The sequence below is a fragment of the Lucilia sericata genome, unplaced genomic scaffold, assembly GCF_015586225.1.
Source record: "Lucilia sericata isolate MDLA Ls3-8-SP2 unplaced genomic scaffold, ASM1558622v1 Contig000299F_arrow, whole genome shotgun sequence".
Taxonomy (NCBI): domain Eukaryota; kingdom Metazoa; phylum Arthropoda; class Insecta; order Diptera; family Calliphoridae; genus Lucilia; species Lucilia sericata.
Window position 1 is genome coordinate 217,138 of NW_023994324.1, and position 15,363 is coordinate 232,500.

Here is a 15,363-nt window from a genome sequence, read left to right on the forward strand (position 1 = left end):
CATTCTATTCGTGAGACTATAAGAATTATAAGAATTATAAGGGAAATCTAAGGTTTATCACAAAGATGTGAGATATCAACAAAGATATTTCTTTTTCCAAATTAACTTCTATTCAGTCCATTCTATTCTACTGCATGAAGATATAGTGTTTTACCAGATTATAGTGAGAAGGTGAAGTAATATAGATGATCTCGAATACGTTTAATGGAATCGTAAGACTCTGGCTCTTCCTGAAAGAGGGTCATAACGAATATCTATAGACTATCTACAAAGATTTTTCGTTCTAGGACCCTTCTCATCTTGGTGTTATTGCAAGCCTGGGGAAAAGAGATGCAACCAGTACCTCTAGTCTGCCGGGACTTTTAACTGATGATAATCAAATGTATCCTGGGCCTTTCCTAGGAATGATTTGACATGGGGTCGAACCAGAGCACGAGATCTCGTACTACGGATGGCCAGTTGCCCGCAGGACTTTATCCTGGCTGGTCAGTTGGTTGAAATTCCTTCGGTCTTCACATAGTGGCAGTGGTTTAAGCCCAAATTCGCTGAAAGGGACGCTTGGTTGATGCATGCTGAAATATAATTTTCGGGATAAGTTTCTGTAAAGTTTCTGTTAATCCACAGGATAAGCCTGTGGATTAATAAAATGTTGGATTTGAGCTGATAATCTAATGATTCAATTCGCAAGATTCTGTCTACTCCTTCAAGAGGACCATAAGGAATATCTATAGGCTATCTACAAAGATTTTTCGTTCTAGGACCCTTCTGACTTGGTGTTATTGCAAGCCTGGGGAAAAGAGATGCTACCAGTACCTCTAGTTTGCCGGGACTTTTAACTGGTGATAATCAAATGTATCCTGAGCCTTTCCTATGAATGATTTGACATGGGGTCGAACCTGAGCACGAGCTAATCTGGTACTACGGGTGGCCAGTTGCCCGCAGGACATTATCCTGGCTGGTCAGTTGGTTGAAATTCCTTCGGGATCCAAGTAGTGGCTGTGGTTTAAAACCAAGTTCTCTGGAAGGGACGCATGGTTAAAAGATTGACGCATGCTGAAATATAATTTTCGAAATAAGTTTCTGTTATCTCTTCTAGTTTCTAGGAACGGTACAAATTACAGAGTTTCTGGAGGTTAATTCTAATTTGGTTTTGAAGTGTAATTGATGGTCGTGATATGATTGGTGGAGCTAAGTGGACCTGAATTTATCGGCGATTTTCCTTCGTGGATGAGTGTGTTGGAGTTTACTTTAAAACATGCTCAACTTATCACAGTAGGTTCTTGTGGCCACTGAAATAAGCATTGTCAAATAAAAATGGTTCCGTAGTTCGGACTTTATGCGATTAAGGAGCCTTTAGATAATAAGGTCATACCGCATAGCACCAATAAGGGTTGATGTTGTGTACGCCCCTTCTATTGAATATAACTAGTGATTGCCTTTTTCTTGTCGGGGTATGTATTGGGCTTGTCTCAATATACCTGTTTTTCCTCAACCGGGTTACTATGTCAAGAGATTAGATAGCTCGAATACTTGAGCAAAGTGCTTACACATGGGGAAGGTTGTAAGTCGTCGAATAAGCTCACCCTGTGAATAATAAGGACGTCAAGGAAGTTGTACTCGTAAAGCACTTCGACATCTATATTTTCCTTTATTAAAATAACAACGTTAATCGGACGAAGAATTTTCCGCTGGAATATATTAGAATTTAAATCAAAGAATTCATTTGATTTCTATCAAACAACACCGATTATATCAAGATCAATTGGAAAATTTGTCTGTAATATCGAAAACAACCTATTGGGACACAGTCAATGAGTCAAACAGTTTATGTGCTATAATTCAGGGACCTCAATGCATTATTGTCTGTCTTACTCAGAATTGTATTTTTGAAAATATTTGATAACATCTAAAGATCGAATAATGTCTCATCAATTTCTTCAAATGTCATTTCTTAGAGACGAATCGCCCTTGATCCAGATCCAAAATGCATCATACCTGTGATCATAGTAGCAGTAAACCCGATTTATATCTATCGATATCGAAATTAAGTTAATAGTCACATAGTATCACATCATTCCCAAGACAATAGAAATTTATGATCAGTTCAAAACAAAGTCGAACGTCTTGAGTGTAGCACTTTAAAATCCTTTCATATAAATCGGACACAATACAATTTTCTAAGTTTTATAAATTCAAAATCACATTACACATCGCTTCTAAATGAACCCTGTAGTTGCACCAAAAAATATATAATAAAACATATAGAACAATTATAATTTTCAACCATGACGTCTGCCTTTAATTATAAACACTCAATTGTAATTATACATTTTTGTTATATTTAATTATGATTGGCTTATAAATTGTTTTCACCTTGTTCAAATGGTTTAATTAAAATTTTGCAATTGTTTCTATTTTTTGTTTCGCAATTGTTTAGATATTGCTTAAATATTATATGATAACTAAGTGATCGGTATTATTTGTTGAAGTTTTTTTTTTCATAATTTAGCACGTCTTAGGTACGAAGTAAAATCAATAAATTGCTAATTATTTAAATTAGATTTTGTCGTACATGTAATTAAAATTTCGAAAATTATAATTATTTGTTGGATTAGATAGCTTTTCAGTTAAAAAGTGCGTTGACTGAAACCTCAAATCAGCTTTGATTCGAATATTAGTACTGAAAAGATCGCAGGATCTCTTCAATTTCGGTTTTACATAATTTAAAGATCATGAACAAAAAGGCCAAGTTCATATTTAAAGAAATCCTTCGAAAGAACCTAGTGTAGACGGCACTATTTTGCTCCTTATATTAAGGTCTATAAAAGATCGAATGTTGAGGACCACGATAAAAAGCAAATAAAGAAATTAAAACTACTGTAGAACTGATTTAAAGACTGGAAGTTAACACCAATAGATTTATAAAAGAAAAAGTTAACAAGACCCCAATAGTATCTGATCTTTACTTACCAGACATGTCAAAAAATCTAGAATTTTTCTCCCGCTAGAAATCTTGCACAAAAATGAATTTATTGCTTCGTGAGACTCCGAAAAAGTAATTTTTACCAATCGACAGTACAAGCCCTGATAACTATCGATCGAGCAACACATCGTGTTATATGCAGTATAGTTTCTAATGGAACTTATCGATCGAACTATATATTCCCTTTAAGAAAAGTAAATATACAATCCTTTTTATGAACACCCAGCAGCACAGATAATTTAATTTTTAATTTATGTGTAAATTAAACATTGAATCAACTAATATGAACTATAAAAAACTTTATATTATTCAGTAGTGTTTATTACACAGTGTCCATCTTATGTTTACAAGATGAAATCCTTAGTTGGCGATAAGAAAACAAATAAAAAAGTTGAAAAAAGCAATTTAATTTCTATTTTTGTCTGGCATATAATATAATATGGACGTATCAGAATGTATTTACATCATGTATGTATGTACTACATGTTTGTGCATAATTTATTCATGGTTTGTTCTAGTAATACCAACAGCTATAAATATTTCTATAACCCTTTTTTATTGAATTTATATTTGTACACCATTTGTTGATATTGTATACGTCAGTTACACTAGACATCAGTATTGATGCTTAGATAGCGCGAGAATAAATCCCTTTTGAATTCCAATACTTATGGGGAAGATATTACGAAAATCTCTGTCGAATAACTAATGTTTGAAATCATATTTCTTAAAGATGCATTAAGAAACAACATTCTTTCATCGGAATGGAACTTTTTATATAGTCTAGAAGGAAGTCTATAGACTATAGTCTAAATGGAACAGTCTATAGTCTATAGACTAGACTATAGAATAAACTATAGACTAGACTATAGACTAGAATATAGACTAGACTATAGACTAGACTATAGACTAGACTATAGACTAGACTATAGACTAGACTATAGACTAGACTATAGACTAGACTATAGACTAGACTATAGACTAGACTATAGACTAGACTATAGACTAGACTATAGACTAGACTATAGACTAGACTATAGACTAGACTATAGACTAGACTATAGACTAGACTATAGACTAGACTATAGACTAGACTATAGACTAGACTATAGACTAGACTATAGACTAGACTATAGACTAGACTATAGACTAGACTATAGACTAGACTATAGACTAGACTATAGACTAGACTATAGACTAGACTATAGACTACACTATAGACTACACTATAGACTAGACTATAGACTAGACTATAGACTAGACTATAGACTAGACTATAGACTAGACTATAGACTAGACTATAGACTAGACTATAGACTAGACTATAGACTAGACTATAGACTAGACTATAGACTAGACTATAGACTAGACTATAGACTAGACTATAGACTAGACTATAGACTAGACTATAGACTAGACTATAGACTAGACTATAGACTAGACTATAGACTAGACTATAGACTAGACTATAGACTAGACTATAGACTAGACTATAGACTAGACTATAGACTAGACTATAGACTAGACTATAGACTAGACTATAGACTAGACTATAGACTAGACTATAGACTAGACTATAGACTAGACTATAGACTAGACTATAGACTAGACTATAGACTAGACTATAGACTAGACTATAGACTAGACTATAGACTAGACTATAGACTAGACTATAGACTAGACTAGACTAGACTAGACTAGACTAGACTAGACTAGACTAGACTAGACTAGACTAGACTAGACTAGACTAGACTAGACTAGACTAGACTAGACTAGACTAGACTAGACTAGACTAGACTAGACTAGACTAGACTAGACTAGACTAGACTAGACTAGACTAGACTAGACTAGACTAGACTAGACTAGACTAGACTAGACTAGACTAGACTAGACTAGACTAGACTAGACTAGACTAGACTAGACTATAGACAAGACTACAGATTAGACTATAGACTAGACTACAGATTAGACTATAGACTAGACTATAGACTAGACTATATACAAGACTACAGATTAGACTATAGACTAGACTATAGAATAGACTATAGACTAGAATATAAACTAGACTATAGATAGACTATAGACTAGACTATAGACTAGACTATAGACTAGACTATAGACTAGAATATAGACTAGACTATAGAATATACTATAGAATATACTATAGACTAGACTATAGACTAGCCTATAGACTAGACTATAGAATAGACTACAGAATAGACTATAGATTAGACTTTAGACTAGACTATAAAAAGACTATCTAGTCTATAGACTAGACTATAGACTAGACTATATACTAGGCTATACACTAGACTTATTGACTATCCTATAAACTAGATTTCCTCCCAACTCTTTTAATTCCTTTTCATATCGTTGACCAGTGTTAAAGCTCCTGAATAAATAAAACGTCAGCAAATAATAAAAGAAAAACAATTTACATTGCTATTGATATATTGAGAACTGCAAACTAACAAATACTCATACAAATTTTGTGGCAAATAAATGAAACATGCAGTACATAGATAGAAAATATTCATGAAGCTTATATGTGCATACGTCTACGAGTCCGTGTACGAGTATTGTAATCTGTTGACATCTGTTGATAGAACATGTTGAAATGAAATGAACAGAAAAACATATAAAAACAAAATAAAAGACAGTGAAATAAGCGTCACAGCCATTTGATACAGATGCAGACACAGTTACGCCATTTATTTAATGGGGTGTCATGTCAATTGAAACTTTTTCATTAAACCACTTTCTTGCATCACAAATTACTTGTTGTGTTTATTGTATTGCAGTTTTATTTAAGGATTAATTTTCATTATTTCTTCAAAGAAATGAAAAAAATATGTTTTTCATTACTCATTCATATTTTAAAAGCAGATTAAAAACTTTTGTTTTAATGTTAAGGAAAGTTTTTGTTTAAATAAATTGTTTAATTGAAAAGCATACAAATTAATGCTTTAAATTCGTATGGTTTTATGGCAAAATGTCATAAGATAGAATGTTGTAGATTTTTGTAATCTTGAAAATTGTTATTAGAATCCTCGATAAGTTAATAAATAAAGAAGCAAATCATAGTCATATTATAGGAACAATAAGATATCATGTAGATAATGTTATCCAAAGTTCACGGAGGCCTAATAGCGCCTTCTTCAAACCATGATGATGGACAGTCTATTGATTTTTATGGTGTGCAGTATATCTAATATAAAATGGTCCTTCAGATCCCCGGACGAGTACAATATTTTTCATGCGGAGATCTTAGTGAACTGGAATACGAGGAACACATCGATCCGAGGCCGTTGAAAGCATTTTATGTCATAAGCAGGCTTCATTTAGAAGCTAGACGAGATAGACGAGAGATAGCTGACGAACTGCAATAATTAGGTTTAAATATTGACCAATATGAATGGGACAGGAGTTAAAAGTACTCAGCTGTACAGATACATATTAGGTTTATGTTATGGACGTTGACCATAAAGTTGAAAAATAATAAACTCTAACAAAGAAAAAGTACATAAATAAGAGTAGAGGGGAATGGAAACTGACCGATTCTTAAGTATCTAGTCGTTGATTCCGGCAATCTCCCCAACTCGTCATCTAAACTGTTTCCCAGCCATTTCAAGCTAATTTTCTGTATTCTAGGACAATGGAACATTATATACTCAATCCTTACTTACTGACAAAGGCTTTAATCAAGCAATTAAGGTCGCTTTCAGAATTCTTAAACTGCGCTTTGCCCTACATCAAGTGTTTACCTTAAGGCCTGCAATTTTTTGCTATCAATTGTGTTATTGCACGACTGGTTGATGATGTCACGACTTCTCTCGAAAATCAACATATAGTAGTGACCGATGAGTGGTTTTACTATCTTTCCCTATCGTTCATATCATGATTCGAATCTAATGCAGTCTTATTGTCTCATAATGTCCCCATGATCTACAACAAGACGCAAATATACCGTATGTCATGACAATACTCTAAGAGCAGTTTGACTGTCGATATAAATTGTCACAACTGGCCCTAGATCGATATGATTCCGTATCAGTTGCGAACCTTTCCTTATCTCTAGAATCTATGCTTGGAAGACACTACGTTCGACAGGCCCTTTAAAGGACCTTTCGACGGTAAATACTGCACACATATCAAACAGTCTATCGGATACAAGCCAAACGTCACGAGTTGGAAATACATTAGAGGAGTTTCATCGAAGTCTAGGGTGGCAGTTCCTGTAATTTCCAGAATTTATACAAATGTATATTTTTGACAGTCTACAACCAATATTTCGATGAGTTACAAACGGAATGACAAAATCAATATGATGGTTTTAAATAAATAATAATTTTTCACTAACATATTTAAGTAGGTATATATTTTTTGTACATTTATATAAAATATACCTATTAATTCTTTAATAATAATTTACCAACATGTAGGTACATACATACATAAGTAAAATATAATAATAAAATATGAACTTACTTTTATGGAGTTGAATTGCTTCTCCTATAAGGCGCTTTAAATTTTGATTTGATTTATATAATGTTGAACGTTCTCAAGTACCTATACGATATTATGTATTGAATTTGAAACACTTCAATATTTGTATATTTGAATTCACTTAATATTTATTTTGCTTTGTTTGTATATTTGCTTTATTTATTTATGTATGTTTCTTTTTTTAATTAAAAAACATATCTTTCACACATAAAAAAAAACTAAAAACCAACACTGGCAGTAAAATATAGAAATCAATCAACAACAACTATTAGTTTTTTTTGTTTTTTATTAAAATTATGCTTTTATATTATTTGTCGATTTAGATTTTGTTGTTGTCAGTTATAGCTGCTATACGCTGCACAAAATTTCTAGTGGGTTGATAAATGTTTAGATGTGTGTACTTCTTTTACCATAAAAAATAACACAAAAAACAATAAATTTATTATAATTTTTTTAGTTTATTGTTAAGTTTTTCTTATTGTTAAGACGTTTGCTGCGTCAACTGCGGCAGAGCGAGCAGTCGCTATGTTGTGGCACCAAATAGGAAAGAAAAATTAAACAAACAAGCAACACTTTTTTTTAATATTTATTTTTATGCACACACCAGCCAGACAGACTCAGGAAAACAGCAACAGAGGCAGCAGCACAAAAGTTGCAATGTTAAGAAAAAAATTAAATGAAAAATCTTGAAGATACTCTGCCTTTTTTTCTATCTTTGATGAGTAATTTTTCCACACTTTTTTCTATTCTAGACACTTGATTTTGTAGATGAATTTTTTAAAAATATATAATTATATATATGCTTTAACTTCAGCGTTCACTTTTGCACATATTTTTCAACAAATTATTTAACTATTTTTAGAAAATATTTAACAAAAATAAATTTTACAAAAACTACACACAGAAGAATGATCCGAAGAAGTCGACTGCAAAACCGTATTTGACAGAAATTATTCATACATGGCCAAGGCGAATTTAGATAAGGTGGTGGCAGTTCTGCAACAACAACATCAAGACGAATTCATATAAGGTGGTGTTATTCAATCAGCTGATAATTTTTTTCTTAATTCACCTGGTTTACGTAGCTGTCAAAGTTTGTTATTGTTTACATTTTTATATTTAAAAATGTCCGTTAAACGGAGAAAAACTTCGTTAATATTTTGAATTATTTATATTATTATTTTATTATTATTTAAAAATCTGAAAATACCAAGCATATATCATTTTATTTAAATAATGACATAATTGGTATGTATACAAATATGTTATTTAAGAAAAATATTTTTTTCTATTAAATGTTAACATATTACACAATATTGTTTTATATTTTATATTAAAATTGTGTAGATAACGTGATTAACTAAAAAAAATCTCTTCCGGAACACTTAATATTAAGAAACGCATATGAAGTATTTACCCGGCTGGCGGGAGCTGACTTCTACGTTATGGCTTAATTTTGAAATCTATTAAATGTTAACAAATTAAACAATATTGTTTTATATATACACTATGTAGATAAAGAGATTAACTAAAAAAAGTCTGTTCCGGAACGCTTTAAATAACAAAACCCATATGAAGTATTTACCCGTCCGGCGGCTGCTAAATTATGGCCAAATATTGAAAATTACTCCGCCGGAATATTCAATTCAGAATATATTTTCCTCACAAATTTTAATATCTTTATCTTTATTTTTTAATATAATATAAATATTTTACAAAAATTTCTCATCAAATGAATTCGCCGTACTTATGATTTTTGACATCTACGTAAACCAAATGCAAAAACAAAATACATGTAAAATGTTGTTGATGCAGAACTGCCACCACCTTATCGGAATTCGCCTTGAACACCACCTTATATGAATTCGCCTTGTACATGGCCGTTCTCAGTTTGGTAACAGAGCCCTGCGCCGACAAATATTAACGGCGGCGGCGACTGACACTAAATATGTCGGCGGCGGCTTAAAATCGACTGTAAGCCGTCTAAGTTTTCAACTACGTTTAGTTTTTATACCCTCCACCACCAACAGTGGTGATTGAAGGTATATATAAGTTTGTCGTTCCGTGTGTAAGACCAAGAAATATTCATCTAAGACCCAACAAAGTATATATATTCTGGGTCCTTATGAACTATGTCCGTCTGCCTGTCTGTGTAAAACACGCTCACGTTAAAACTAAGCAAAGAAAATCAACCAAATTCACCCAAAATATTTATTATTATCCTAAGCAGTTTGGTATTGATCAGCAAAATCGGTTCACAACGTAAAAAGTTATGAGTAAAAATTTCAGACTACCTCGAAAAAAATTACGTTTTTTTTCATAATTCTTTTGAAGTTTTCTTCGAAACTACCAAAGATATTTCGATGAATTTTCTCACACATTATTTTCTCAGGGCAGTGATCAATCATGTTCAAAATCTTTACAATCGATCCAATATTTCCCATAGCCCCCATTCAAAGGTATATTTTCCCGAAAATTAGTTTATCCAAATCTACTTAATCTACTAGATTTGATTTAAAACATGTCGAAAATGTATTTTTTCGAACAAGATTTGCTAATACAACACTGCGTTGTGTCTAGGATAAGCAAATACAACTAGAGGCTATCCATTCAAGTTGAATGTTTTCATCGAAAAAGTGACTTTTCATTTTGAAATAAAAACAGAAAAAAATCCTCATAATTTTATTTTCCATAAATGTAGGTTTCGGTTCCTAAAAATGTGTTTTTCGTCGACATCGACATTTGAAAGCCATTTATGTGCGTTTAAGTCGTTTTCTGAAGATTTCATATGTGTTTAGGGTGAATTATACTTCGATCGTCATAAAATTTGGTAGACATATTTTCGTTCCAACAAAAATTGTTTTATTATGGTATTATTAAGTACATAGAAAACGTTAAAATCAATTATTGAATTATGGCCTATAGAGATTTCGATTGATATCGAGCCTTTTTTGCAAAATGGACGAAAGCGACATTATTTTCGATTTTAGTTTTTTTTTATAGAAATCGATAATTAAGCTCTATTAGCATCATTTCATTGTTCCTTTTTTCCCTTATTTATATTGAAATTGGTAACCCTATAATTTATGTTTGACATTTCTATGTAAACAAACAAATTTTGCATTTTTTTTATTATTGTGTTAAAAATACGAAGAAAAAACATGAATCCTTTAGAAAAAATCCATGTTTTAGATGAAATTGAAAAGGAAATAATATTATGTCTACAATCTGCCGGTAAGTTAAGCTATAAACTCTACAATTACATTGCACTTTAACCATTTGATTGGCCCCTTTTTTAGGTCTGGCACTCCAAGAACTAAGCAAAGAAAAGTCATCGCAGAAAAATGCCGAAACCCAGACACAACAATTCACCAAATCCCTCTCAAATGTGGAAATGAAACTCAGCGAACAAATCAATTATCTAACACAAGTATCAACAGGTCAGCCTCATGAGGGTTCTGGTTATGCCTCAGCTAAAGTTTTACAAATGGCCTGGCATCGCATATCACATGTAAGGTCAAGAGTTAGAGAATTAGAGGAGACCAAAGCCAAGTATACACATGCCGCTAGACAACAACAGCAACAGAGGCAGCAACAGCATGCTGCTCAACAGGCTGCTGCCGCTGCCCAACAACAGCAGCAGCAAATGGCTCAACAACAACAACAGCAGCAGCAACAACAGCAATCCCATCAACAAGATTCCGGTTCAGCGGGAGGTTCTAATGCTAATGCAGGTGGTGGTATTATGCCGCAAGATGTAACAATGCAGCAAAGTGGTGGAAATTAAAATGTTTTTTAAAAACTAAAACTTGTTTTCATTATATTTACATAATTAAGGCGGCTTTCCTTTCTCCTCGACATGAATACATATCCTACAAATGTCTGACGTTCTGTCCCACATAACAGCTTTAAATAAGCAGTTACCAATGTTCTTAGAGTAATCAGTCAAAGCCAATTTGTGTTTCGAAACCTTTAATAATGACAAATTGGGTATTTTACTTGTCTACATCCAGCTAAGTTTAGTTCTGAACCTTATTTTACTTCAAATTCGTAAAGAATTTTGTCCTGCCCTCAATTTATATACATTTTTAACTAAATTCTTGGAGCCCACTATTTTGAAAACAGTTTCTAAAACTTAATAACCTCATTGAATCGCAAAAACTGTAACTTTTCAATAAATTAAAATTTTAATATTTTTCTTTTTATTTCTAGTTTACCGTAAATATCTCACTTTATTTTTTCTTTCTTTAATCTAATTGGTTTAATAACTAAGTATATATTTTAATCTTCTAGTTTTAATCAGGTTTTTCTTGACTTTTTTGACCAATGCCAAAGAAATTATTTTCGCATACATAACGTACACACTGTAACAATACGTTTCTCTCATGTCTTATATCCGCTTCAAGTAATTTTTCCAGCATAGTATTTTGTTTACGCAAACGAGCCTTACGATAATCTAAACCTGATTTCCGTTTTACAGCTTGTTTTGGTTTAGATATACTAGGCGATTTCTCCGTTTGATTATTTCGCTTTTCTACTGTTTCCTCTATAGAAGTTTTGTTTGGATTGCTCAACGATTTAACAGGATAGTCTGGTATACTTCGTTGTATAGGTGTTTCTTCAGGAGCTTCGTCGGATGAATTGTCCTTAGGGGTAGCATTTTCATTTACGTCTTCTGTAAGTTTCTTTTCATTTATAGGCATATTCCTATTGTTGGGAGTATCTGTTTTATCTTCGCTAATATCGTTAGAGTTGTAAGCTTGCTGTGAGGATGAGCTATCTTCTTTCGGTATTTTTTCGGAGTTATCTTCATTCGGTAATTTTTCACTACTTACTTCAATATCCTCCTTTATAAAACTACTATTTACAAGTTTTTCAGTTTCAGTCTCCATATTTTCATTTTGATCTGTTAATTCGCTAATGGCTTCTACTATTTTGGTCTTATCTTTATCGTTCTGCCCACCAACACTTTCATTTTCTTCCGATTCCTCATTATCGTCATCCTCATCATCGGAACCATACATTCCCACTAGTCCAAATAAAGCATTACTTGTTACTAATTTTTTCTTATCATTAAAATGTTTATAGTCCTTCATTTGGCTAGTTCCTGTAAACATTTTTATTCCTCCACATACAAGATCATTTTCCTCTTCCTTCTTTTCATTATTAGGTTTAGACGAATTCTGTACTTTAGGTTTATCATCTTGATTGTTTTTATTATTCTTCTGATTACGTTTGTTTTTATTGCGATTTCTTTTATTATTTTTCTGATTTGATTTGCCTTCTTCTCTAGGCTTTTTTTCCTCTACTGGATTAGTATTTTCCGGATCATTGGGTTGTGCTCGTTTTCTATCGTTGGGCTTACCAAAACGATTTTTATTTGCCTCTAAACGTTCGCCACGTTTTTGTCTTTGTTCTTGTGCCTTTTTCTTTAACAAAACATTTGCTAGTGTAGGATATCTTTTGCGTCTTTCATCTCGCCAGGCAGCTATTTCCTCCGGCGTACTAAGCTTTTTAAATTTATCGAATAATCCCGAGGCATGAAGGGCATTTACATGTTTATCCATTACCGAGGGATGGCCTTTATAGAGACAACCCGCTACTGGACATTTTTCATGTTGAGCCCGATGGCGTTTTAAATCTTCCAGCGAATTTAACTCTAATTCACAAGGCTCACAGTACTGCTTTTCCGGAGGTGGTGGTGGTGTATCCGCTATAGTTGATTTATCACTTACAAGCCGCTGTTGTTGTAGATATCTGGGTGGCACTGTTGCTCCATGCTTACCATACATAGGTGGCGGTTGTTTCTCACGTGGTAGCAGTGACATACCCGAAGGAGTAAGAAAGTGTGGTTTTGGTTTGCAGGCATCTTTAGCATTTTTATTAAAATTTGGTGACGGTAAGGCAAATTTAATTGGTTTATCCATTGTATTCAAAATAAATCTATTTTTTTATTAAAGATTCACTCTGAAGAACAGCATGCTGCACAAATTGTTTGTTTTGATTTGTTTGTTGGTATTGCCATATTCAGATAAACAGAGTAATGTCAAAATGGTTATAAACGAGTTGATACGACAACTTCCTTTTGTTTCTTTCAACATTGTTTCAAATAATATTAACGGAATTTTTATTTTGAAATATTTTAACTGAAAACGGCAACGATTTCTATAATATTTCAACCAGATAGATGTTAACAAACATGGTAAGCTTACTATTTACAACGCATTTTGAGCTTACCACGTTTGTTAACTTTTAGACAACGGATGTGCATAATGTTTAGATTGCGACAACGAAATGTTGCAATGTTGACAAAGTTGCGTGGTCTACATTACATGTTGTTGTTGTATGTATATACTTGACAACGGATGTTATTGAAAAATTTGGTGTCAATTTGGTACCAGGCGTGTATATTTTCCCCCCTGTGTATGGATCTAAATTGGACATTTTGATCATGCAGGGTGTTTTTAAAATGTGTGTAACTTTTCACCTATTGGTTCTAGCAAAAATTGTCCAAAGAACTTAAGATATATAGAGGGACTATATTCAATAGACTCTATCTAAAATAATACAATCAAAAATCTTCACGAACTAGCGAAATAGTTCGTGAAGATTTTTGATTTTTTTCGTCTACAATATATTTTCACGACCATATTCTAAATCCTTATATAAAAAGAATTTAAAATTTTGCATTATATGCAAAATAATTCACAAATTTATATTCTGTGTTTAAAGTACTACGTATTCATGAAATAAAAACTAAACAAATTGGAGCCGTAAAGTTTCCAGTTCTTTTCATGAACAAAACAATAGGTATGTGAAATTTTATTTAAAATAAAAAAGTAGATACATTTATTTTTAAACTATAAAAAACAATTATATTAATTTAATTTCAACTCTTCTAAAATTACAAGAAACAAACGGCATGAAACATTTGCTCTTTAAACAACATGGCAACATTCCAAATTTGTATTACTATACGCTGGCAGCACTGTGTGTATGTGTCATTTTCGTTTTGTTGTCAAATTTTCGGCATTCTTTTTTTTAACGTGCTGCTGTACTGATTACACGTGTTTTTCGAAGCCATTCATAGTTTTCTACTTAAAAAAGTATTAATTTACATAAAATAATTGCATAAAAAATGGCCGATGTTGTAGAGAAAACCGCCGAACAGGTTGAGGAAGTTACCAAAGAAACTCCCGTCGAAGAAAAGAAGGCCGAAGGAGAGACAGCCGTCGTCGTCAAAGAAGCCGCCACCACCGAAGAAAATGGCTCAGATATTGAAAAGAAAATCATACAGCAAGTAGAATACTATTTCGGTGATGCTAATTTGAATCGTGACAAATTCCTTTTGGAACAAGTCGGCAAAGATGAAGAAGGTTGGGTACCCATTAGTGTGCTCTTAACTTTCAAACGTTTGGCCGCCCTCAGCACAGATTCCAATATCATTGCCGATGCCATGATGAAGTCCGACAATGGTTTGGTTGAGGTCAGTGATGATAAATTGAAAATCAGACGTCATCCTGAGAAGCCCATTCCCGAACATAATGAGGAGAGACGTAAGGAAATTATGTCACGTACAGCTTATGTTAAGGGTTTCCCCTTGGATGCTGATATCGATACATTGTTGAAATTCTTTGCCGACTTCGAGAAAGTCTCTCATGTCAATATGCGTAAATATTTGGATAAACCCTCGAAAACTTATAAATTCAAGGGCAGCGTTTTCGTAACATTCGATACTAAAGAACAAGCTGAAAAATTCATTGAGGAAGCTAAGGTAAGTTGATTTGTTGGTACTTTTCTAAGGGTTTATATTCTGGGTGAGAAATTATGATGCAATTATTGGTGGTATTATTTCTATTAAGAGAATTTCGCGA

The 15,363-nt window shown here is 32.8% G+C and overlaps 4 protein-coding genes across 4 annotated transcripts in view; 2 read left to right on the top strand and 2 right to left on the bottom strand.

The window, feature by feature from the left end:
• The window catches only part of LOC119603380, a 59,998-nt gene extending 51,572 nt beyond the window's left edge, over positions 1-8,426 (bottom strand). Inside the window, 1 exon segment of the mRNA XM_037955397.1 lies at positions 7,472-8,426. The gene's annotated coding sequence lies outside the window, so the exon portion shown is untranslated.
• Positions 8,427-10,533: 2,107 nt separating this feature from the next.
• LOC119603385 (mediator of RNA polymerase II transcription subunit 11) lies at positions 10,534-11,291 on the top strand. The gene is made up of 2 exons (XM_037955404.1): positions 10,534-10,723; positions 10,789-11,291. The coding sequence occupies exons 1-2, from the start codon at positions 10,651-10,653 to the stop codon at positions 11,274-11,276; spliced, it is 561 nt and encodes a 186-aa protein (XP_037811332.1). The 5' UTR covers positions 10,534-10,650; the 3' UTR covers positions 11,277-11,291.
• Positions 11,292-11,745: 454 nt separating this feature from the next.
• On the bottom strand, positions 11,746-13,506 carry LOC119603384 (nuclear fragile X mental retardation-interacting protein 1). The gene has a single exon (XM_037955403.1). It carries the CDS (start codon positions 13,414-13,416, stop codon positions 11,785-11,787), a length of 1,632 nt encoding a protein of 543 aa, XP_037811331.1. The 5' UTR covers positions 13,417-13,506; the 3' UTR covers positions 11,746-11,784.
• A 951-nt stretch (positions 13,507-14,457) lies between these two features.
• Positions 14,458-15,363, top strand: part of LOC119603386 (la protein homolog) — a 1,723-nt gene continuing 817 nt past the window's right edge. The window contains exon 1 of the mRNA XM_037955405.1: positions 14,458-15,263. Within this exon, the coding sequence (XP_037811333.1) occupies positions 14,628-15,263 (636 nt within the window). The 5' untranslated portion in view covers positions 14,458-14,627. The remainder of the gene's footprint in view (positions 15,264-15,363) is intronic.